Source organism: Sander vitreus, chromosome 1, assembly GCF_031162955.1.
Source record: "Sander vitreus isolate 19-12246 chromosome 1, sanVit1, whole genome shotgun sequence".
Classification (NCBI taxonomy): Eukaryota; Metazoa; Chordata; class Actinopteri; order Perciformes; family Percidae; genus Sander; species Sander vitreus.
Genome location: NC_135855.1, coordinates 39,059,610 through 39,082,495, shown reverse-complemented (window position 1 = coordinate 39,082,495; position 22,886 = coordinate 39,059,610). Strand labels below are relative to the sequence as shown.

General features: G+C 40.3%; 1 protein-coding gene across 1 annotated transcript; it reads left to right on the top strand.

Annotated features, from left to right (window-relative positions):
* Positions 1-978: 978 nt before the first annotated feature.
* Positions 979-21,850, top strand: arfgap2 (ADP-ribosylation factor GTPase activating protein 2). Its single transcript, XM_078255463.1, has 16 exons — positions 979-1,087; positions 2,620-2,738; positions 3,650-3,722; positions 3,832-3,963; positions 5,891-5,971; positions 6,887-6,992; positions 8,048-8,104; positions 10,406-10,458; positions 13,501-13,637; positions 13,866-13,997; positions 15,185-15,313; positions 17,650-17,802; positions 17,915-18,041; positions 19,672-19,759; positions 20,604-20,728; positions 21,386-21,850. Exons 1-16 carry the CDS (start codon positions 1,016-1,018, stop codon positions 21,404-21,406), a joined length of 1,605 nt encoding a protein of 534 aa, XP_078111589.1. The 5' UTR covers positions 979-1,015; the 3' UTR covers positions 21,407-21,850.
* Positions 21,851-22,886: the final 1,036 nt, after the last annotated feature.

The window sequence follows — 22,886 nt, the reverse complement described above, 5'->3', positions numbered from 1 at the left end:
GCTGGCTATAGAATTTCATTTGATATGATTCTACAAGAGTAAAAAACTGAGAACACTGTAATAGACGTGACACATTATTCGTAGGCAGTGTTGGGAGTAACGGCGTTTAAGTATAACGGCGTTACTAACGGCGTTATTTTTTCGGTAACGGAGTAATCTAATTGATTACTTTTCCCATCGTTGCAACGCCGTTATCGTTACTGAGAATGTAAAGTGGCGCGTTATTACAATTTGGTTGAATGAAGCGCGAGGTGTCAGGCTTTGGCTACACATCAGCTGCCTGGAGAGAGCAGGTGGGGGGGGAATGATGACACCGTTGCAAATGCGATGATGATTGGCTGGGTGGGTCTCACTGCACGCTCTGACTACCACTAAACACAAGACAGCGACAATGGCGACGAGCCAGGGAAATTCAAAGGTAGCGTTCTCGAACTGGAAGTACCGACACTACTTCTCGCTCATTGAAATTAAAGGCAAAAATGTTTATTAACATTGTAACATGCACAATACGCCCAGGAGAAAAGACTTTATCCACGTCTGTCTCAAGCAACTCGAATCTTATGAAGCACCTCACATCAACACATGCTAACCCAAGCCCAAATGCAGCTAGCGTGAGCTCCAGTGAAGGAGATGGAGCCACTCTGTTAAAACAAGCAATGCTCGATTTTTCTCTATATATTGTTTTTATTCTTCAATCAGTTAATATAAACATCTTTGACGTTAAAAATGTTATAGAACGTAATAGCGTTATAGAACATAAAAAATAACGTCAGTTACTTTGCTGACTAACTAATTACTTTTACAATGTGGTAACTGAGTTACTAACTCAATTACTTTTTGGGAGAAGTAATTTGTAACTGTAACTAATTACTTTTTTAAAGTAAGATGACCAACACTGTTCGTAGGCACGTAGAGGTTTCACGTTTTGTTTACGCACAACTTTCGCTTTTGTTAGATTTGGAACCTACGAGAGTCCGTAGTGACGTCACCTTATGGAAATTGTCAGAGGGGCAAGATGGCTACGGAACCGAATAAGACCGAGATCCTTACAATTTTCAAAAGATTAAGATCTATTCCTACAAACAAGGTAACCGAATAAGACGCCACCGTTGTGCGTGTGTGTTCTGTTTGTGTGGCGTGGGTTGGCAGTTTGTTTTCAGAGGCGGGGAGCTGGCTAGCTAACTGTTTGCTAGCTCATAGCTTAGCCAGGCCCAGCTAACATTAGCTAGCTAACGCGTTGTAGCAGTCCAACATAAAGGCCACGTATACGATTTGTGTTTGCTAAGGACGCCAACCAATTTAGCTACGCTATTTTTGTGAAAGTAAAGAAAGATTGAATGAATGAATGAGCTCACTGGTTAGACTAAACTCTAGATATATTCAAAACAAGGCACGATGTTGAGCTAAAGATATTAACGTTAAGTCGTAAAGTATTGAACCATAACGTTATGCTATCCAGTGCTAACAGTGTCTGATGTAACGTTACATTAACTAGCTACATGTTTGGAAGCCTTGCGTGTCAGAGCCATATGTTCACGTTAACGGTAACCGTACCTGGGTTTGATTATATATTTCTAACAGAGCTGGCTTCAACGAAAGCGTATGTTAAATGCAGTGGTGGAATCTAACGAAGTACATTTTAATGAAGTACTTAAAGGTCCCATATTATGCTAATGTGAGGTTCATAACGTTATTTGTTCTTTGGGTTTCTACTAGAACATGTTTAAATGCTTTAACGTTCAAAACAACTCTTTTTTTCATACTCTGTGGTTGAATATACAGATACATAAGGATGCTAGTGCTATATAATTGTACACTTTACTGTAACCACAATGTCAATCATTAACAACATGTAATTGAAACGCACTGCACTGTGAAATCATCAGTAATATATCAAGAGATAGATAAGAAAAGATACATAACAGTGTGGATAGTTGTTTGTAACTCAAATGAAAGACCTCCAGACTGAGACAGAATTTGATTACAAACTCTTATTTTGAAATTCTGTGTGTCTGTTGTCCAAACGGAAAGTTTAGAGTTAGTTAGAGCAGAGGTCTAAAACGTTTTTTAAACCAAGGACCCCTTAACTGAAAAAGAGACGGAGCAGGACCCCCTACTACATATATTGTATAAAATGAAGTTGCATATTAAACTGGGCCTACAATAACATGTATGGCGGCCTAAAGCCTTTATACATACCTTTTTTGCATAGAATACTAAGCTAATAAAATAATAATGGTTTTGTAAATCATGTTTTAATGTTAAACATACATGTGGCACAGTGAATCCTTAGGATGAACTGTATCTGTGGATGGCTACCTCAGTGACTACCTTACCTACAGGCCAGTTAGCCTATCATCAATGGGGATTTATATTTGCTAATAATATGTCACGGAGGGAGGGACTGGCCAAAGGACTACAGTTGAAAATTTGCCAGCTGGCTAACACTGGCACATTTACAGAAATGTTGACTAATGTGTGTTGTCCTTTATAAAATAAACAATAAGAGTGGGAAAACTGCTCACTGCAGTCAGTGTATGTGCCATTTGGATGTTGAGTTGAGATGCTCATTACAGTTGTAACAGTAGATCATGAAATGTACATTCTGTTTCTGTACAGGTATGTTTTGACTGCGCTGCCAAAAACCCAAGCTGGGCAAGTATTTCATACGGTGTGTTCTTATGCATTGACTGCTCTGGCATCCACCGCTCCCTGGGCGTGCATCTCAGCTTCATCAGGTAAGCTTTGGTGGAACTCAACAGTGATCATATAGCTATCAAAAATCATCATCATGGTGTATACTTTTTTTGACAGTTTTAGGGAGAAGTCGAGCTGTCTGGAAGAAGAGCATGAATGACACTTTAATTGCCATGTGTGCTGTGTGTACTCTGTAGCTCAGAGGTTCTCAATGTTTTCTTCACCAAGGATTAAAGATACCAGGATGGCCAGGATAGCTCAGTCAGGTAGAGCGGGCGCACATATTCAGAGTTTTCTAAAATTTCCTTCGGGATGAATAAAGTATCTATCTATATATCTATCTATCTATCTACCTCACAAGATTATTCATGTAGAGAATATACATATGTCCTTTCGAATAATTTTACCTAGCCTATTTTTTAGTCTTAGTTATGTGAAAGAACAACACACGAGAAATGTATTAAAGAATATATGCTATCTCATCACAGAATACCTATAAAACAATGCACTTGATATCAATTAAATTAGCTCCAAGTAACTGTAACTGAGAAGAGGGCTGACGGCTAATATTCTATGTGTTTTATAATTTTGTATTTGTGTTTATAGAACCCCCTTAAAAATGAGATGCTACATCTCAAGGAGCTATCCTTTTTTTTAAGATTATTTTTTTGGGGCATGACATGCAGGAAATTTGTAACAGGTCGGATTCGAACCCTGGACCTCTGCGTCCAGGCATAAACCTCTCAGTATATGGGCGCCTGCTCTACCACTGAGCCACCCCGGCCACAAGGAGCTATCCTTTCAATGAATTCAAATTTGAAATGCATTTCAGAACATACCACAGATTGTGAGTGACTAAGAATTTACAGACACTGAGTGACCTGAAGTGCCATGATCCCGTGTACCTTTCACACTGGAGATTTTGAGTTTTCCAAATTACTTTTTCCCTCAGGTCCACTGAGTTAGACTCCAACTGGAACTGGTTTCAGCTTAGATGTATGCAGGTTGGAGGCAATGCCAATGCGGTAAGTAATAACAAGATCTTTCATGTCCACGACCCATGTTCTAGGTGGAGTCATTAGCTACTATTGTTTGCTACTACTATTGATGCAATAACTCCCTTTCTGCCTGTAGACGGTGTTCTTCCGCCAGCATGGCTGCTCCACAAATGACACCAACGCCAAGTATAATAGTCGTGCAGCCCAGTTGTACAGGGAGAAGATTCGGCAGCAAGCAAATGCTGCGTTGTCGAAATATGGTTCAGATGTGAGTATCAATCCAGTGGAAACAGTTTGGGGAATTACTCTTATGTTGTAAATCCCCAAACGTCGGCACCACAGCTCTGTGTTTGTGTGTGTGTCGGCAGTCGGAGCTCCGCTCTCTGTCAAGACGTTAGATATGCTCGCGCTTATGCGCTCTCGGGTACCGAAATTTGGCACCGTTTGATTTAAAGTGAATCCGTCCTCGGTAGTACCGACATTATTTGTTCAGTACCCAACCCTAGTAATGAGTGGCACATAACGTGAAGTAACGTGGCATTTTATTCTGTTTGAGTTTTAAGTTGTCCAGTGGGGCAAGTAAATTTCTCTTCTACTTGCCCTACAACAAAAATCCACTTGTCGTGGACAAGCCTTAATGTCGAGCCCTGTCACATATTTCATAGCACGTTTATAAAAAGATGCGTTCTGCAGAGAAGGGAGACTGGCATTAGTCACGGTTTGGAATGAGAGGGAGAAAACAGGACAGAGTAACACGGCGGATATCGATTTATTTTTATTTATTTTTTCCCCGATGATAAGTCGGCAGGCGTGTCTTGCTTAGTTGGCCGCCTAAGCTGCGAAGTGCTGCGGAGAACCCTGCTTTTTGTGTTAATTATAGGGCTGCAAATAACGATTATTCCCTAAAATATGAGATAGAGATAGGTCTCTAAAATGTGAGAAAATGGTGAAGAATGTGGATCAGTGTTTTCCCAAAGCCTAAGATGACGTCCTCAAATGTCTCGTTTTGTCGACAACTCAAAGATATTCAGTTTCCTGTCACAGAGGAGAGAAGAGACTAGAACAATATTCACATTTAACAACGCTGACATCAGAGAATTTGGACTCAAACTGAATTAATTGATTATCAAAATAGTTGGCAATTAATTTAATAGTTGACAACTAATCGATTCATCTTTGCTGCACCTGTTAATTATATGCATCAAAACATCATAAATCTCCATTTTAATTCAGCCTGTTTTTAACTCGCAGGAGTGCACATGTCATCTGACAGAACATGCTGGATTTTTATTAATCCTAACTGACAAGTTAATTCAGTGAAAACTATCTCAGCCAGAGAAGAAACTCGCACTTAATAAACCATCGCTACTTACTGGAACATTCAGTACAATCACACACATTTCTCCTCCCCTCTCATCCTCTCTGTGCCTGTCAAATAAAGCACAATAACCTGGAATAATCTGAAAAAAATATATTGGGAGCACATACAGTGAGCATTGGAAGATTATGATAAACGAGCAGCATCTTTTTCTGTTCTAGGATGTTTCAAATCAAGCTAAAATATTTACCGCTTTTATGTGATGTTTCTTAATTTACCAATACTGGTCTGACCTCAGGGCCAGCTCCTGTAGTCTGTTAGCTTTTAGCTACACACAACCTGATTAGGGTTAAATAATGAGTTCTTGTACCTCACAGGTACAACACTCACTCAGTCGAAATAACAGAAATGAACCTGTGTCCTGTGGATGATTGACATGTTGCATAAGAGTGATTATCACTGTCTGAGCCGTGTTGTCAGGTTTAGTTCACAGTCCACAAGGTGTTTAGTAATCAGTGTATGATGATCACATTTCAGGGAATATGCCAAAAAGGTAGAAGTCACAATTGTAAACCTCCTGTGTGAACATAGTTGATGGAATTGTACGATACGATGCAACTTTTTTGTCAGCCAGGGCTGAAATTCTTTTGGCATTCCTGTGTAGCTCGTAAAAAAAAAAAAAAAGAGAGGACAGACATACATAAAATGATTAGCACCAAAAGACATAAACGAAACATTACCACAAATTACATAAACACCCAAGTAAGGAAACAAAGCATACATGTATATCAACAGAAAATGACATGAACATACACACAGACAAGGTCTTTGTGTGTCTCAGTATAACTCAGTATAACTCTTCCTCTTCTTGTTGCAGCTATGGATCGAGTCTTCTGCAGGAAGCACTCCTGCAGCTCCTGAGAAGGAAGAGACAGACTTTTTTGCAGAACATACACAGGTTTGTTTCTAGTCTATATCGACAACGTTTCATTTACGGGATTGTTGCGGTGCCGCTGGAGGTTCCCCCGAATGTCCCGTCCGGCCTTGGCGCCGCCCAAGACGATTGTGATTGGTTTAAAGAAATGCCCATCCTCCCATCCCAGAATGCTCTGTGGACTAGGCTGACCCTCCTCCGCAGCGCTGTGGAGGAAGGTCTGGCACTGCGAGACTAGTTTGTTGCAAAATCATGGCATGCTACCGTCTTTAATAAATAAGTTTGTGATAAAAATTGTTAGCCATATATCAGGGAACATTTTTCACTACGTGGAACAGGAATATATTCGTGCCATTATAGATATTTGCCATATTTTTGGCCAATATTTGTTTTGTAATATAAATACATAATACAAATTTTTTTTTTTTGGAAATGTACTTTAAATTAACCTTAACTAAAACAGTTTAGTTAAATATAACAGTAAATGTGACACTGTAAACGACACTAGGAATTGAAGAAGTATCGATAATGTAACTAACTAACTAACTGGGCGATATGGAGAAAATCAAATATCACGATATTTTTGACCAAATACCTCTATCGATACCGCATTGATAAATAATCATCAGTAATGTGGATATAATGACTAAGTGGGGAAAGGTAAATAATAGAACAGTTACAACAGTCTGGTAAGTTCAGAAAATGACATCACTTTACTGTAATGCAGCCTTTAAAACCAGGAAAAGACAACACGTATTGGTTATTATTGTTGTTATTAGGATATTACAATATCCAAATCTAAGACGATATCTAGTCTCGTATCATGATATCGATATAATATCGATATATTACCCAGCTCTAAAAAGAACCTGGCTTTATGAATTCTTGTGTGCTTAATTGAAAATATAAATAGCTTGGATTGTTTTCCTTTGTTTTCAGCCTGCTATGGACTGGAGCATGGCACCAGCCTCTGAGCCACAGCAGAATGGAGCCACTCTGACCCCCCAGCTATCAGACACAACGGCCAAAGGCCAGGATGACAACCGTTAGTACAACACATCTCTGTTTTACACATTTTACCTACACGTTGTTGGTTCAGTTAATTTTTTTTAACATCTTGACACCTTTTTTAAACTGTTTACATTTTGTTTTACCGTCACCAAAACAGAAAACAGAGTTTCTGATTTGTTACCATTACTTGCGATAAATAATATATAGATATTAAAGTGTTCTCAGTAGCGCCGCACAATTAATTGCAATTGTATCGAAATCGCAATATGGACTAGTGCAATATCCAAATCGCAGGGGGGCGCAATATTTCTTCCAATATTTGTCAAAATATGTGTCAAACCATTCTGGATTAAGTATGGTGGTGCTGCAGAGACGTCCCGACCTACACATCGTATCCTACAGACTACAGAAAAAAATCTTTGTTTGGTACAGATCCTCGCAAAAATCACACGATAATCATTTTAATTTCTTTCAATGTTAATCATTTTCAATGAAAATGCGAATAATGATACAAAAACGAACATTCCCTCCAATATCGTGAATCATATCGCAATATCAGTCAAAATAATCGCAATTAGATATTTTCCTAATATCGCGCAGCCCAGTTCTGCTTTTCTCCTGCTTTCAGTATTTGGCTAAAATACAACAAACTGCTTGTTGAATATAAAACAAATGAAGGGAAATCCTTTCCAACTTTCTTTTAATTGATCAAATTGAACATTGAATTGAATATAAAAGGCAGCACTTTAAAAAAGTGACAGTTGCATTTTAAAGTGTAGTTTTTTTATGCTGATATTTTCTTTCAACTTACACCAAAAATATCGGAGTGTCTATTGCGATGTGTTTATTGCGGCAGTCAATATTGCGATGACAATAAAAACAGTGTGCAGCCCTACTAAGTCATGATATCTCGCCTCTGCTGGAAGATTCTGGTGTATCGAATGGGTTGTATCAAATAATATGTATAAATAAATATAACAGAAGTATCAGCTTGAGGTGACTCAACTTATATTACGCAACAAGCGGTGGAATAAAAGGAATATTTTGTCGTGTTGCTTGAAATGTTTTTTCCCGTCTGGTTCTTTGTAGAGCTGGAGGAAGGACCCAGCATCGACGGTCTGAGCACGTCCGACAAAGCCTCCATTGGTGAGTCTATTAGCCCGATTCAGCCTCTGCGAGTGACATCACAAGCACTGGCCTGCTCTTTAGTAACTCCAGTACCGTCATCTGCAATTTCCCGTGTCATGTTTTGACATTTGTGCTTATTCAAGGGGCACATACTTCCTCAGTTTTGTTCTGCAGCTTCTCTGTCTCCCTTGGTTTAAATATATTTATCTGAGTGTGTATACAAACATGAACATGTACTGTAACGCCCTTCTTTATTTTCTGCTGATTGTTTTCCCAATTAACAATAATAATGAAACTTCAGTTATAGCAAATTTCATACAAAAAATGTGCAAAATGTGCTTCACAAAAAGAGGAAAAGAGAAAACTTATAAAAAGACAGGTGCAATAGGAACATTACAAACCGCAGAAAGGGAGAGACTCTATCACCGATTATCAAAATAGTTGCTAATTACTTTTCTGTCGACTGATTCATTAATTCACTAATCACTTACACAATCCTTAACATGTCGTCAACGACACAAATCCAACCAGCAGTGTATTAAACTGTCTATTCAGAGATCTTCAACAGGGGGTCCGGAAGGTCACGGAAAGCTTGTATCATGTGGACGTGCCGACAGTTTTGTTGAATGAATGAATGAATTCCTCATGGGGAGCACCAGAAACTACGCACTATAGCTTTAAGGATTTACTGTGCCACATTTTAACATTAAAACATGATGTATAAATATATGAATATGTCAACAATGATTATTTTTAATAGCTTAGTATTGTATGCAGCATAACAAGGTAGGTGTTAAGGCTTTAGACCACCCTACACGTTATTGTAGGCCCAGTTTATTATGCAACTCAATTTTATAAGTGCAGTATAGATAGTAAGGGGTCCCTGCTCCGTCTCTTTTTCAGCCGACGGGGACTTGGCCTAAAAAAAACATTGAAGACCCCCTGCTCTAATTTGGACTCAAACCTTGTTGATAAAAAGCATTATTCTTATGTTAAATCAGCTTCTTCTGTGTTTTGGGTTCTGGTTTTGTGACTGGTTTGTCCTTTCGTGTAGAGGACTCCATGCGTTTGTCATCACAAGAAGGATGGACACCTAAAGGTGATTAGCTGCTGTTTGCGCCGGCTGGTTAATGCCTCAGACGCATGGTTGTGTTGCCTGATTGACATCTCATCAGCCGCCTCTCATTTTCTCCTCTCTGCCACGCACTGGAAAATAGCCTAATTAGGAGGGACTGTGATAGTTGTGTGTTATTTTACGTGAGCACCTGCTGTTATAGAATTAGCTTTGTCTTACATACCTGCAGGTAATCAGTGTGTGGATGAGTATTTTGCTTCCAGCATTTCAGATGCAACAGTTAGACATTGTTGTCCATAACTCGAAAGGTAATACCTTGTTGACAAATGTGTTCAAAGGACTCTAATAATAGTATTTGTCACAATAGTCTGGTGTCTACTAGTCTCGCATTGCCAGACCTTCCTCCACAGCACTGCGGAGGAAGGTCTGGCTAGTCCACACAGCATTCTGGGATGGGAGAAAAACATGCTCTGGTTTATTGGCATTTCTTTAAACCAATCACAATTGTCTTGGACGGCGCTACGCGCCAGATGGAGCCACGATGCCGCTGCCAAATAGCCTCGGGAAGGAACTTGTTTTGGTGGAACGTGTACGTTGAAAAGTAGTTGTAGTTGTGCAACAGAAAACTCAGATTGGACAGATAGTCTAGCTAGCTGTCTGGATTTACCCTGCAGAGATCTGAGGAGCAGTTAACCATAGTCCTCAGAAATCCACCGGAGTTTAGAACGGCAACACAAAGAAAGAGGAAGGGGACGGACATCCGGCCGAAGTGAAAGACATCCGGTGGAATTTCCGGCTGCACCTGAACAATCCCTGAGATGAAACGTTGTCGACTAGGTGTCTACTGAATTAATAGTTTTCGAAAGCGTCTGTTATTTTTAGTTGCCTATCCATCACTTAGTTTTCTCACAGTGCAAATACTTCTGAAAGCAATCTGCCTGACTAACATCAGTGTTGTGAGAGCTTGAAAGTTTTCGTCTCGCTGTTGATTTAGCGAAACCCAGTTTAAAAAAAAAAAAAAAAAAACAGTTTTGGCTAATGTGCTTTGCTGAGCATCAGCCATGTTTGAACTCAACGAAAGCCAAACCAAAGCCATGTTTCTTCTCCGTGTGCTTTCTCTGCGATATTACCTTGTTTTTCTGAGCTGGTGTGGTTTTACTTGCTTTGATTTCAGGTTGGCAAAGTAAAAAAATCATTTCACAATTTGGTACAATTTTTTTAACAGATTGTCACTTGTGTTACAGATATGAAGCCTTCCATCATTGGAAAAAAGAAGCCCATGACTGCCAAAAAAGGGGTGAGTCATATTTTCAACAAACCTTGACCCCTGTCTCTGCAATGCCGGGTAGGGCTGGTCGTTATGACGGTATATTGACATATGATTAGAGCTGCAAAGTTTAATTGATTCTTTTTCAATTCGTATCGCGATACAAGCTCTACCGATTCAAAATCAATTTATTTTTTTATTTTAAATTGTATGTCTACTGCAATCACATGGGGAAAGTAACTACATTTACATACTGTGAATCGTTTTTTAAATCGAGAATTGTTTTTAAATCGAATCTTAAGCCTAAAAATCGATATCGAATCGTAACTTTCTGAATCGTGCACCCCTAGTTTTCAACTATTAAATTAATCGCCAACTATTCTGATAATCGATTAATCGGTTGAGTCGTTTTTTATGGAAAAATAGTAAAAATTCTCTGATGTCAACTTGTTAAATGTGCATAGTATAACCACCAGAGGGCAATCTACAACGTCCCTGTTGACAACATTCCTTGATTTTTTTTGATCTGTTTATGTTTTGTTACGCGTTTCTGCATTTAAAAAAATATATATATATATATCGGAAGAGTTAACTGCGTTAAAATGAATGTGCTGCCTCGATTTTTATACTTATTTCAAAGTCTTCCAGTTTTCCTTTCAAAGTCTTTCTTCCGAGCAACAGATAAGTTACTTTCAAATTTTTTATGGGGAGGTAAAACTTCAAGGCTACGTAAAAAAAATCCTTGAAAGACCAAGGCAGAGGGGTGGGCTTACCCTCCCAAATTTAATGATTTATTATTGGGCTGCAAATTTCTTAAAAAATCAAATCTTAAAATTGATTCTAGAGCCGACCGATAAAGGATTTTTAAGGCCAATAGCGATACAAATATTTGGTGATTTAAAAATCCGATATTCCGATATATATATATATATATATATATATATATATATATATATATATATATATATATATACATATATATATATACACAGTGGGGAGAACAAGAATTTGATACATTTGAGTGACGGAATCTAAAACAAATCCAGAAAATCACATTGTATGATTTTTAAGTAATTAATTAGCATTTTATTGCATGACATAAGTATTTGATCACCTACCAACCAGTAAGAATTCCGGCTCTCACAGACCTGTTAGTTTTTCTTTAAGAAGCCCTCCTGTTCTCCACTCATTACCTGTATTAACTGCACCTGTTTTAACTCGTTACCTGTATAAAAGACACCTGTCCACACACTCAATCAAACAGACACCAACCTCTCCACAATGGCCAAGACCAGAGAGCTGTGTAAGGACATCAGGGATAAAATTGTAGACCTGCTCAAGGCTGGGATGGGCTACAGGACAATAGGCAAGCAGCTTGGTGAGAAGGCAGCTGTTGGCGCAATTATTAGAAAATGGAAGAAGTTCAAGATGACGGTCAATCTCCCTTGGTCTGGAGCTCCATGAAAAATCTCACCTCGTGGGGCTTCAATGATCATGAGGAAGGTGAGGGATCAGCCCAGAACTACATGGCAGGACCTGGTCAATGACCTGAAGAGAGCTGGGACCACAGTCTCAAAGAAAACCATTAGTAACACACTACGCCGTCATGGATTAAAATCCTGCAGCGCACGCAAGGTCCCCCTGCTCAAGCCAGCGCATGTCCAGGCCTGTCTGAAGTTTGCCAATGACCATCTGGATGATCCAGAGGAGGAATGGGAGAAGGTGATGTGGTCTGATGAGATAAAAATAGAGCTTTTTGGTCTAAACTCCACTTGCTGTGTTTGGAGGAAGAAGAAGGATGAGTACAACCCCAAGAACACCATCCCAACATGCATGAGCATGGAGGTGGAAACATTCTTTGGGGATGCTTTTCTGCAAAGGGGACAGGACGACTGCACCGTATTGAGGGGAGGATGGATGGGGCCATGTATCGCGAGATCTTGGCCAACAACCTCCTTCCCTCAGTAAGAGCATTGAAGATGGGTCGTGGCTGGGTCTTCCAGCATGACGACGACCCGAAACTAAGGAGTGGCTCCGTAAGAAGCATCTCAAGGTCCTGGAGTGGCTTTGGAGGGAGCTGAAAGTCCGTATTGCCCAGTGACAGCCCCGAAACAGAAAAGGAAAAGGATCTGGAGAAGGTCTGTATGGAGGAGTGGGCCAAAATCCCTGCTGCAGTGTGTGCAAACCTGGTCAAGAACTACAGGAAACGTATGATCTCTGTAATTGCAAACAAAGGTTTCTGTACCAAATATTAAGTTCTGCTTTTCTGATGTATCAAATACTTATGTCATGCAATAAAATTCAAATTAATTACTTAAACATCATACAATGTGATTTTCTGGATTTGTTTTAGATTCCGTCACTCACAGTTGAAGAGTACCTATGATACAAAATTACAGACTTCTACATGCTTTGTAAGTGGGAAAACCTGCAAAATCAGCAGTGTATCAAATTCTTGTTCTCCCCACTGTGTATATATATATCGGGAATATCGGATTTTTAAATCACCAAATGTTTGTATCGCTATTGGCCTTAAAAATCCTTTATCGGTCGGCTCTAGAATCAATTTTAATGTTTGTTTTTAAGCCCATTAATGGCCTGGCTCCAGCGTATCTGTCCGACATTTTAACTGTTGGCGAAAACTACAGGTCATTGCGGTCATCCATCACCTGGTTTTAGAAGTCCCAAGGTCGAGGCACAAGCACCGGGGTGATCGCGCTTTTGCAGTTGCGACGCAGAGGCTTTGGAACAAGTTACCTCCTGACATCCGCACTATAAGAGACGTAGCTCGTTTTAAATCTAACCTTAAAACTTATTTATTTAGAATGGCTTTTAAAACATAGTGCTGTGACATTTTCCGTTTTTTTTCTGCTTTAATGTATTCTTTTTCTGATTTATTGTATGTTTTATTCCTTCTGATTTTACTGTATGTTATGTTTTACTGTTACTTCATGTAAAGCACTTTGGATACCTGCTGGTTGCTGTAAAGTGCTATACAAATAAATGTTGTTAATATGTAACGTTGACTCTAACCTGGAACTAATCTGTGTCCCACATTTCCTACTGATGCAGCTCGGCGCAAAGAAAGGTCTGGGTGCCCAGAAGGTGAGCAGTAAGAGTTTCTCGGAGGTGGAGAAGCAGGCGCAAGTGGCCGAGAAGATGAGAGAGGAGCAGGCGGCTGAGGCAAAGAAACATGCCGAGGAGTCCATGTAAGGGATATTATTTTATCTCCCTTTACCCTATACACTTTTGCATGAAAGAAATTGTTTTGGAAATTCCAGTTCAAAGAAGTGTGAATTGAGATTTTCTTGGTTGATTTTGTAATTTCCATTCTACGATCATTTTTATTGTTATTTTTTTTTCAAAATAAGAAAGAAAACTGTTGGTAAACGATTGTCTACCTGTGCTCCGACGTAACCTCGTTCTGGCTCTTGCAGTGTGGCCTCGATGCGTTTGGCCTACAAAGAGCTGGAGATCGACAGGAAGATGGAGGAAAAGAAGATTCAGACCATGGAAGGCAAGAAGAGAGAGCAGGCTGAGAGACTGGGCATGGGCTTCGGCAACAGGAGGTAACATCACAGATCTCCCTGAAGTTTCCTTTAGCAGGATATCTTTGGTTCAATGAAGACAGAATCAGGAGTGGTCTTTATTGTTCATTTACGTTCTTAAAGGAGAATTCCGGTCAATTTCAACACGTAGCTCTGTTGTTTGGAAATTTGGAGTGCTGTAAGTAGCAAAATAAATGAAACCAATCAGTGCTGCCTACACCATGTTATCCTCCTGCTAGCGTTAGCACCCAACAGGCTTAAATAGGGCAAGTTTTAAACGTGTTTTAAGCCTCTAAATATGCTCGAAATGTCATTACAAGTGCCTACCCATGTGCAATGATTCCTTCGCTAGCAGGGGGATAACACGGTGTAGGCAGCACCGATTGTTTTAGTTTTTCTTGCTACTGCCAGCACTCCAAATTTCCAAACAACAGAGCTACGTGTTGAAATTGACCGGAATTCTCCTTTTAAAGCTTTAGTGCATAACTTTTTGATATTAATGAACATTCATTTAATTCAAGCCATTGACAAATGAGTTGCTACAAAGCTAATTAAGACTATCAGCTCCACCCAACTCTCTCTGTATTTCTCAGTATGACTATGTTCAGAAGATTGTGGTGTCCGGTGACTTTCCCGCGCAGAAACTCAAGTGAAGAGTCCATCATGTTTTTTTTAATCCTCCGTGTCCTCCTTGGCTACTAGCAACTGTGGGGGGGCTGTGCGCGATCACGGAAGGCTTGTACCATGTGGACGCGCCGACAGTGTTGTTGTCATTACTTTTTTAGAATTCCGCATTATGACCGCATAAGCAAGCGTTTCATATCAGTTGATTGAGAACGGATGTTATAGTGGCATGATGTCACTGTGGAGGTGCGTTGGTTTCGATTACCTAATAGTTGCAACACACTCTACAGATCAACTTTTATTATTAGATTAGATCAGATTAGACTTTATTGATCCCAAATTGGGAAATTTCAGTGCTACAACAGCAAAATATCAGACACCCAGCACACATACAGAATATACAAGAAATAATAAATAGGATAGAATACAAGAACTATTCAAAAATAAAGATAAAAAAAATTCAAAGGAACGTATATATAAATTGGGAATAAAAGTGTACAAGGAGCAGGACCCCTTGATTGATGGAATATGCGCAGTCATCACAAAGTGTTTGATTCATCTCTAAATGGGTGTGATTGTTTCAGTGCTGTGTCCCACTCGGTGATGTCGGAGATGCAGGTGATCGAGCAGGAGACTCCCGTGGGATCCAAGTCCTCCTCTCGCTCCAAACTGGACATGTTTGATGAGCCGGGTTTCACCTCTGGACCCCCAAAGTACGTGACTCACTCTCAAAGGATACCTACTTATTAATCTACTATAGTTTAAATAAGAGCTGCTAAGATTAAAGGATTAGTTGTCAACTATTAAATGAATCAACTGTTTTGATAATCGGTTTGAGTCAAAATTCAATTAATTTGCTGGTTTATAAATCACTAAACGGTTTAGGGCCAAAATACATTTCTGATCTGCTGCTACACTATGACCCACCCAGACCTCTCAGGTCATCTGGGAAGCAGCGTTCAGTTTCTATGCTCCACATATCTGGAACAAACTCCCAGAAAACTGCAGGTCTGCTGCAACTCTCAGTTCTTTTAAATCAAGGCTGAAGACTTTTCTTTTTGATGCTGCCTTTCTTTAAATAATTGTTAATTTCTTATACTGCACTGAGAACTTTATGAGAACTGCTCTTTAGTGTTTTATATAAAGCACTTTTAATTGCCCCATTGCTGAAATGTGCTGTACAAATAAAGCTGCCTTGCCTCGCTGCTGGACCAACTCCAGCATGTGGGTCTGGGTTAGTCATCATTTCAGTATGTAGAATGTACAGTTTACTGTTTTAGGTCATGCCATGTTCTGAGAAACATTTTCTGTGCCCATCCTTCTTTGCACCTGCAGGTTTACAGGAAAGCCACTCACCTTTGTCTTCAGTGTCAGCAGAAATGTGACTTAAATAAAACAGTACAAGTGCAACGCATTCCCATGAACAGGTTCAGATGACATCGCTCCAAGAAAAACAATTTGTATGATACCTTGCGAAATTATGTTGACTGCCGACCAGTCACAGGAAAGTTAAGTTTAGCCAAGAAAAGATGACTGTGAGCTGGGGACCGGTCACTGTGAGGTGAGGGTCCTGACAGCGGTCGCTACAGTTAGGTTTAGTTTTTTAGGTTTTTAGAAAAAAGGTTAAATCAATGTGTTTCAGCTAAAGCAAAATCAGCAGAGAAGCAACATGTCGGCCGAGGGTCAAAGGTCACAGAGACACACAGAGTTCAGAGGATGACCGCCATGTTTACTGATCTCTCTGAGTCCAGAACAGAAAGATATGTGAAGTCTGCAGATCTGTGAGACGTTCAGACAGTGACTCAGCGTTATCGATCACAGCTGATCATCTGAACACAGTCTTTCAGCAGGTTTCTCACATTGCTGAATATGACAAAAGAATTTAAAAAGGTGCAACCTGTAAAATTTGACTCCTTTGATGACACAACGCCATCACCTTTGTATGATCTTGTATGAATAATGCCGACCAGTTACGTGACAAAGTTTAGCCGACCGGTCCCGTGACAGTTAAATTTGGCTGTTTTTACAGTTAACAGCCAAGAAAACATGACAGTGAGCCAGGTACTGGTCACTGTGTGGATGGTCCTTACAGCTGCGACGACAGTTACATTTAGACATCAAAACAACTAGTCTTAGGAAAGGCAAAGGAGGATTGATATGGTGACAGGGGAGAAAAACATGGGCGGTAACAGCTATAAAACCCAACCAATGTTACTGGCAGTGGTTGCTACGCCAACACAGTCCGATCTTTTGACCTGAGCGAAGTTGAAGGTGAACTAAAGGTGCCCGTGATGCTGCTGAAAGGAACAACAGGGGCACATACCTTCATTGCATAAAATAAATGGACTGTGATAAGAGATGTAGAAAAGCTGGTTGTTCTAGGAGGAGGAAGGCATGTCACTGTTCTGAATACCATCTGATTGATGTTGTTACAATTGCTTGACAGATAAGGTATCAGAATGGTTTCATTTACTTAAGTTTCTCTTTTGAAGGGGAGAAACCTGGTAGTAAACATATATTTTAGCATTTTTATAACAGCACACTATTTTTTAAACATTTGTCCTGCATTCAGTTCTTACTTTTCTTTTAAAATAAATATGGATGTCTGCAACCATGTCAGTTTTAAGCTGTCTTACACTACAATAGAGCTGCAAAGATGTATCGATTAGTTGTCAACTATTAAATCAATCGCCAACTGTTAGGATTTGTGTAATCGGTTTGAGTCCATTTTTATGAAAATAAAAGTAAATATGTTCTAGTTTCCCTTCTCTTCTGTGACAGTAAACTGAATATCTATGAGTTGTGGACAAAACAAGACATTTGAGGACGTCCTCTCGGGATTGGGAAACACTGATCCACATTTTTCACCATTTTCGGACAATTTAGGGACCAAACGACTAATCCATTAATCGAGAAAAGAATGGACAATGAAAATAATCGTTAGTTGCATCCCTAGCTTTAACCTGCTTTGGCCCTCAGAAATAAAGAAGACTGGGTGTCCCAGACTAGCAGGGACTTTGTTGATAATCCATTGTGTTTAATGTTTCAGATATAAGGACAACCCGTTTACAGTGGCAGACAGTTTTGGATCGCGGTGGGACACGGAGGCAGGAACTGCCTCCTTTACCACCTCCTGGGCTCTGGAGAAAGAGGACCCCAAAGAGGAGATCACCATCTCTAGTATTCAGCCAATTGGAGAAAGGTATCTACACACATGCTGCCTCTGTCTTCTGTGTTACGTAGTAAAACATAAAAGGGTTGTGTCCACTGGACTGGGTGCAGCTCTGATGTGTTGTTTTATGTGTTTAATTCAGACTTCCCAGCAGAAGAAAAGCCGACGTATCGGCTCCGGTGTCCGAGTCAAGTGAGGCCCGACAGAAGTTTGCAAATGCCAAGGCGATCTCTTCGGACATGTTCTTTGGTCGGGAGAGCAGCGCAGAGGTGAGAAACCGCCACTGCGTTTCAGTTTTGATTACCTAAACTCGAGTACAGCTTCAAGCACGGCTGCTCTGTGTGGATGGCTCTTGATATCTTAGGTTCCTACATTCGTCCATTTACCAAGAATCTGGGTGTGATTTTTGCCAGTGCTTTTAAATTTGAAAAACAGATTAGTTCTGTTGTTAAAGCCAGTTTCTTCCAGCTGAGACTTTTGGCTAAAGTCGAGCCCTACCTGCTACGCAAAGATTTCAAAAGAGTTATACATGCATTATTACATCTCGCTTAGACTTCTGTAACTCTTTATAGTGTAGCGACCCTGCAGGACTAATATGGGAGAGACTCTTGTGGTGTTCATTGGGGGAAGATGTTGCCCTAGTTCAGCTGATTGGTCAGGTTCAGAAAGGGGGAGGGAAAAGAGAGAGAGAGGAAGGAAAATAAGGGGAGAGGGCAAGGGGAGGTGCTTATGTTAGGAGAGGAAGCTAACTAGCTAGTTACGGCCTCCAGCCTTTTTGTTGTTTTGGGCACTCTTCCAACCCTGTTATTAGCCTGTGTTCTTGGGTAATAAAACCCAGTCTTCCGTCTCCTCGTCATTCAGCTAGCTAGCCAGCCGTGCGGCGGAGCCCCGAGCGCTACAATATGTTGGGTTAGATCAGTCATCTCTTCAGCGGTTAAAGGGGGGAGAGAGGGGGGGATGGCATGCAGCATTGGGGCCGCAGGGCAGAGACGAACCTGCGGCCGCTGCGTCGAGGAATAAACCTCAATATATGGGCGCCTGCTCTACCAGGTGAGCTACCCAGGCGCCCTGCAGCTCGGCTTTTAACCGGGACTAAAAAGCGTGAGTCCATAACCACTGGCTTCCTGTCCCTTTCAGAATCGATTTTTAAAATTGTATTGCTTGTTTTTAAGCTTTTAAATGGGTTGTCGCCTTCTTATTTATCAGAGCTTTTACGTCCACACACCTGTTAAAGCACTGAGGTCTTCTCATCGGATGCTCCTCGATGTACCCAGATCCAGGTTAAAAAATGAATGGAATGGTTTACCTATTCATATAAGAACTGCTCGGACCGCTGAAACCTTCAAGTCCTTGCTTAAGACCCACTACTATTAGTTGGCTTGTGGTATTGTTTGTGAATTTTATCCTTTTTGTTTTTTTCTTAGCTTGTTAAGCACTTTGGTCAACTGTGGTTGTTTTTAAATGTGCTATATAAATAAAATTGAACTGAATTGCTTGATTATGGAAAAAATTATAGTCACAATTATTTTGATCAATATTGACCCAATTATTCACTACGATTACTCGTGACTCATTTTGGAAAGAATATGCACACATAACACCTTGAACTGTGGAGTTTCCCTTCTTTTCCAGTTTTTTTTCTCCATTCAGAACACGAGACAAAATAAGAGTTTACTTGCAAAAAAAACGTAATGTGCAATCGTAATCACGATTTTAAGATTGTGATTATTTGCCCAGCCCTAGCTTCAAGCACACGTCCACATTTCAAATTGCAAATTGCAACTATGTGTTGAAAGCAATAACTCCCCGAGAGAGATTTGTGTGCTTATTGTTTGTTTGTTTTTGTAAAAACAGTATTTTCATTCCACCGGTGTGGACTGTTCTTTCTTCTTCTCTCAGTATGATGCAAAGACCAGACTGGAGACCATGTCTGGAAGCTCCTCCATCAGTTCAGCTGACCTGTTCGGGGAGGGCAGTGACCAAAAAGGTATGACCTGTTTGCTTGTGTGTTTGCTGGCATTTTCCTTTTATTTTTCTTAGTGTCAGAAAACCCCATGATAAGAGAACACCGCAATTATTGTGAAAGTCTCAGTAATTTCCTTAAAGAACTGTTCACTGAGCTTATAGTCAACGTTACTCAAACAGGAGAAATGCATTTGTTGGGGACTATTTTCGCTGCAGATTAATTAAAGGTCCCATATCTGGCTCATTTCCAGGTTCATACCTGTATTTTGTACTTTTACTAGAACATGTTTACATGATTTAATGTAAAAAAAAATATATTCTCATATTGTCTGTCTGAATATAGCTGTATTCACCCTCTGTCTGAAACGCTCCGTTTTAGCCTCTGTCACTTTAAGGCCCCCCTCCCGAAAAAGCCCGGTCTGCTCTGATTGGTCAGCATTTCCGGGTCTTTCGCATCTGTGCTTCCTGAGTCTCTGCACCGTTATTGCAGCCGGGGAATAACTGTAATGTCACTGTAGCGACACTCTTGACCAGAATATCATATACTTGTGACATCACAACTGTACAGGAAGTCCTGACGGCTCGTTTAAAGGCACAGTTTCTGAATAGGAGCTGTGTGCATTTTTCTGTAGATTGAGCATTTTGATACGGTCACAGCATTTATATAGCACCTCGAAAACATAAAAATCTCCCTTTTTACAATATGGGACCTTTAATATAAGACAAAGAGTTGATAAAAGGTTATAGAGGTTTTAAATGTTTCCCTCACAAAACATGCTGAATAGAAAAACAAACCTAATGTATGGATTTTATTTAAATATGTCAGACACTAAATGTACGCTACTTCCTCTCTTCTCATGCTCCAGGGCGGGCGCCAGGCTTTGACATTGTGCTCCCCTCCAGCCCGGACATTGCACAATTCAAACAGGGAGTGAAGACCGTAGCAGGCAAGATGGCAGTGTTGGCCAACGGTGTCATGAATACAATCCAGGTGAGACATCAACAGAGTTAGGCCTGAAACGATTCCTCGGGTAACTCGAGTAATTTGATTTCGAAAAATCCTCGATGCAAAAATGATTTGCCTCGACGCTTCGTTGAATCAATGTGACCAACGCATCGGTCGCGGTTTTTCCGCACTCCGGGCTGACGCTGCTGTGGCGATACATGCCATGAAGACTGACGGCGCAGATTACAAAATGAAGACGGAGAGTGTAAATAGTGAGGGGCTAAGAGAAGAGAGGCAAGAGAAAACGACAAAGTGTCCAAAGTTTGGAATCAGTTCAAACGTAATTAAAACGAAAACTTTGCTATGCTACTTCTGCTACCTGGGCGGAGTGATTTGCTCGCAGCACCTGAGAAGCCCCGTGGTGAGGAGCAGAGAGTAACAACGGGGCTTTTCAGGTGTTGTGCTAATCACTCCGCCCAAGTAGCAGTAGTAGTTGCTTCGCCTTCTGAGAATATAGTTCCCAGTATGTATACGGGTAGAAGACGGCTGTGTCTCATGTGACCTTGTTACTTACGGAGAAGTATCTCATACCACCTTACTTTAAAACATCTGAACTAACCCTTTAAGCTGAGTTGTTTGGCACTGTAGGAACCGGGAAAATGATTCAACATCTGGCTTTATAAAAACCCAATGTTTTCTCAGGATCGCTACGGCGCTTACTGATCAGCCTCGACCTGTGGGAAGACGTACTGACGCCTGTGAAGAGCAACGAGACCTCATGACTGAAACGTGCATTTGGGGCGGAGAAGATGGGACTTTGAGAGACCGAGACGGGAAGCAGAAGGGATTGCATGGGGAAAAAAAATAAATCGTCCTTCTCTCCCATCCTCTTCTTCTACAGACAATTTCACAGGAGTGAGTCATTCTCATTAGCAGACTCTTGAGTTTTTATTTTCATAAAAGGAACCATCGAAGAGCGTTTTAACTAAACCAAGAGTTGTGTTGTAATTTACTGTCGAGAATTCTTTGGTCTTAGTTTTCAAAAGTTAATTCTACTATATTTTATTCCTTAAATACATAAATCCAAGTGTTACTTGATTCATAGTATCAAATACATCATGCTTGTCTTTTTTGTTTGTTTTTATTGTGATTATATATATATATATATATATATATATATATATATATATATATATATATATATAAAAAAAGCAGTTTATATTTTCAACCGTCAGCGTTAATTTGAACAAAAATCCACACTGTTTGCATTCAGTGTTTGATTCACTGCTGTTCACTTACAGTACAGTTTGTCCACAGGTTATTTTTATTTAATTTTTTTTCATTTACGCAAAGCACTGACGGCAATTGTCTGGACAATTTCACACGGTTTGTGAGCTTGGAATTATGCATTTCTGTCTGAGTTAAAGAATCTCTTGTGAAACAGTGGAGCATCACATATTTGATGTCCTAGCTGCTATGGTTATTTATTATCCATCGTTGTAAACCCAGTCGACAGCGCAGTCCAATTAGAGATTCTGAATTAAGGGGGGGGGGGATAAACCCAATCAGTAGTTGTAAAGAAAGACATCACATGAGTCACGTCAGTTTTAATCCGGACGTCAGATAGAACACGTGAAGTCCCAGCTCTTAAAACAAAGATCCTGCTTTGACTGTGGATCTCCAGTTCACATTAAAGGACAAATCCGGCGCAAAATGAACCTAGGGGTTAATAACACATGTGTACCGAGTCGACCGTTCTCTGGGATATGTTTTCCTGCTAATCGAATGTTTCTTTTTTTTTTTTATTAATTTTTATAAAGATAATTTTTTGGGGCATTTTAGGCCTTTATTTAACAGCACAGCTGAAGACATGAAAGGGGAAAAAGAGAGGGGGGAATGACATGCAGCAAAGGGCTGCAGGCCGGAGCCAAGCCCGGGCCCGCTGCGCTGAGGAGTTAACCTCTATATATGGGCGCCCGCTCTACCAACTGAGCTATCCGGGCGCCCTAATCAAATGTTTCTGTAGCTTGAAACAAGCTAGCACGAACCGCTGATTAGCTTAACGCTAGGCTTTCAGGGCACTGGTAGAGTAAAAAGAAATCACTATTTCTACACCACTAACAAGGCACAAAATAACACCACACTTCCACGGTAGCATAATGAGGGTCCCTACATGTTAACCGAAGCATTGAGAACTTGTGTA

Coding starts and splice junctions, on each gene's coding strand:
- arfgap2 (XM_078255463.1), top strand. CDS start 1,016: ATGGCTACGGAACCGAATAAGACCGAGATCCTTACAATTTTCAAAAGA. Junction 5,972..6,886: donor TTTTTGCAGAACATACACAG/GTTTGTTTCTAG, acceptor CTTTGTTTTCAG/CCTGCTATGGACTGGAGCAT. Junction 13,638..13,865: donor AAACATGCCGAGGAGTCCAT/GTAAGGGATATT, acceptor TGGCTCTTGCAG/TGTGGCCTCGATGCGTTTGG.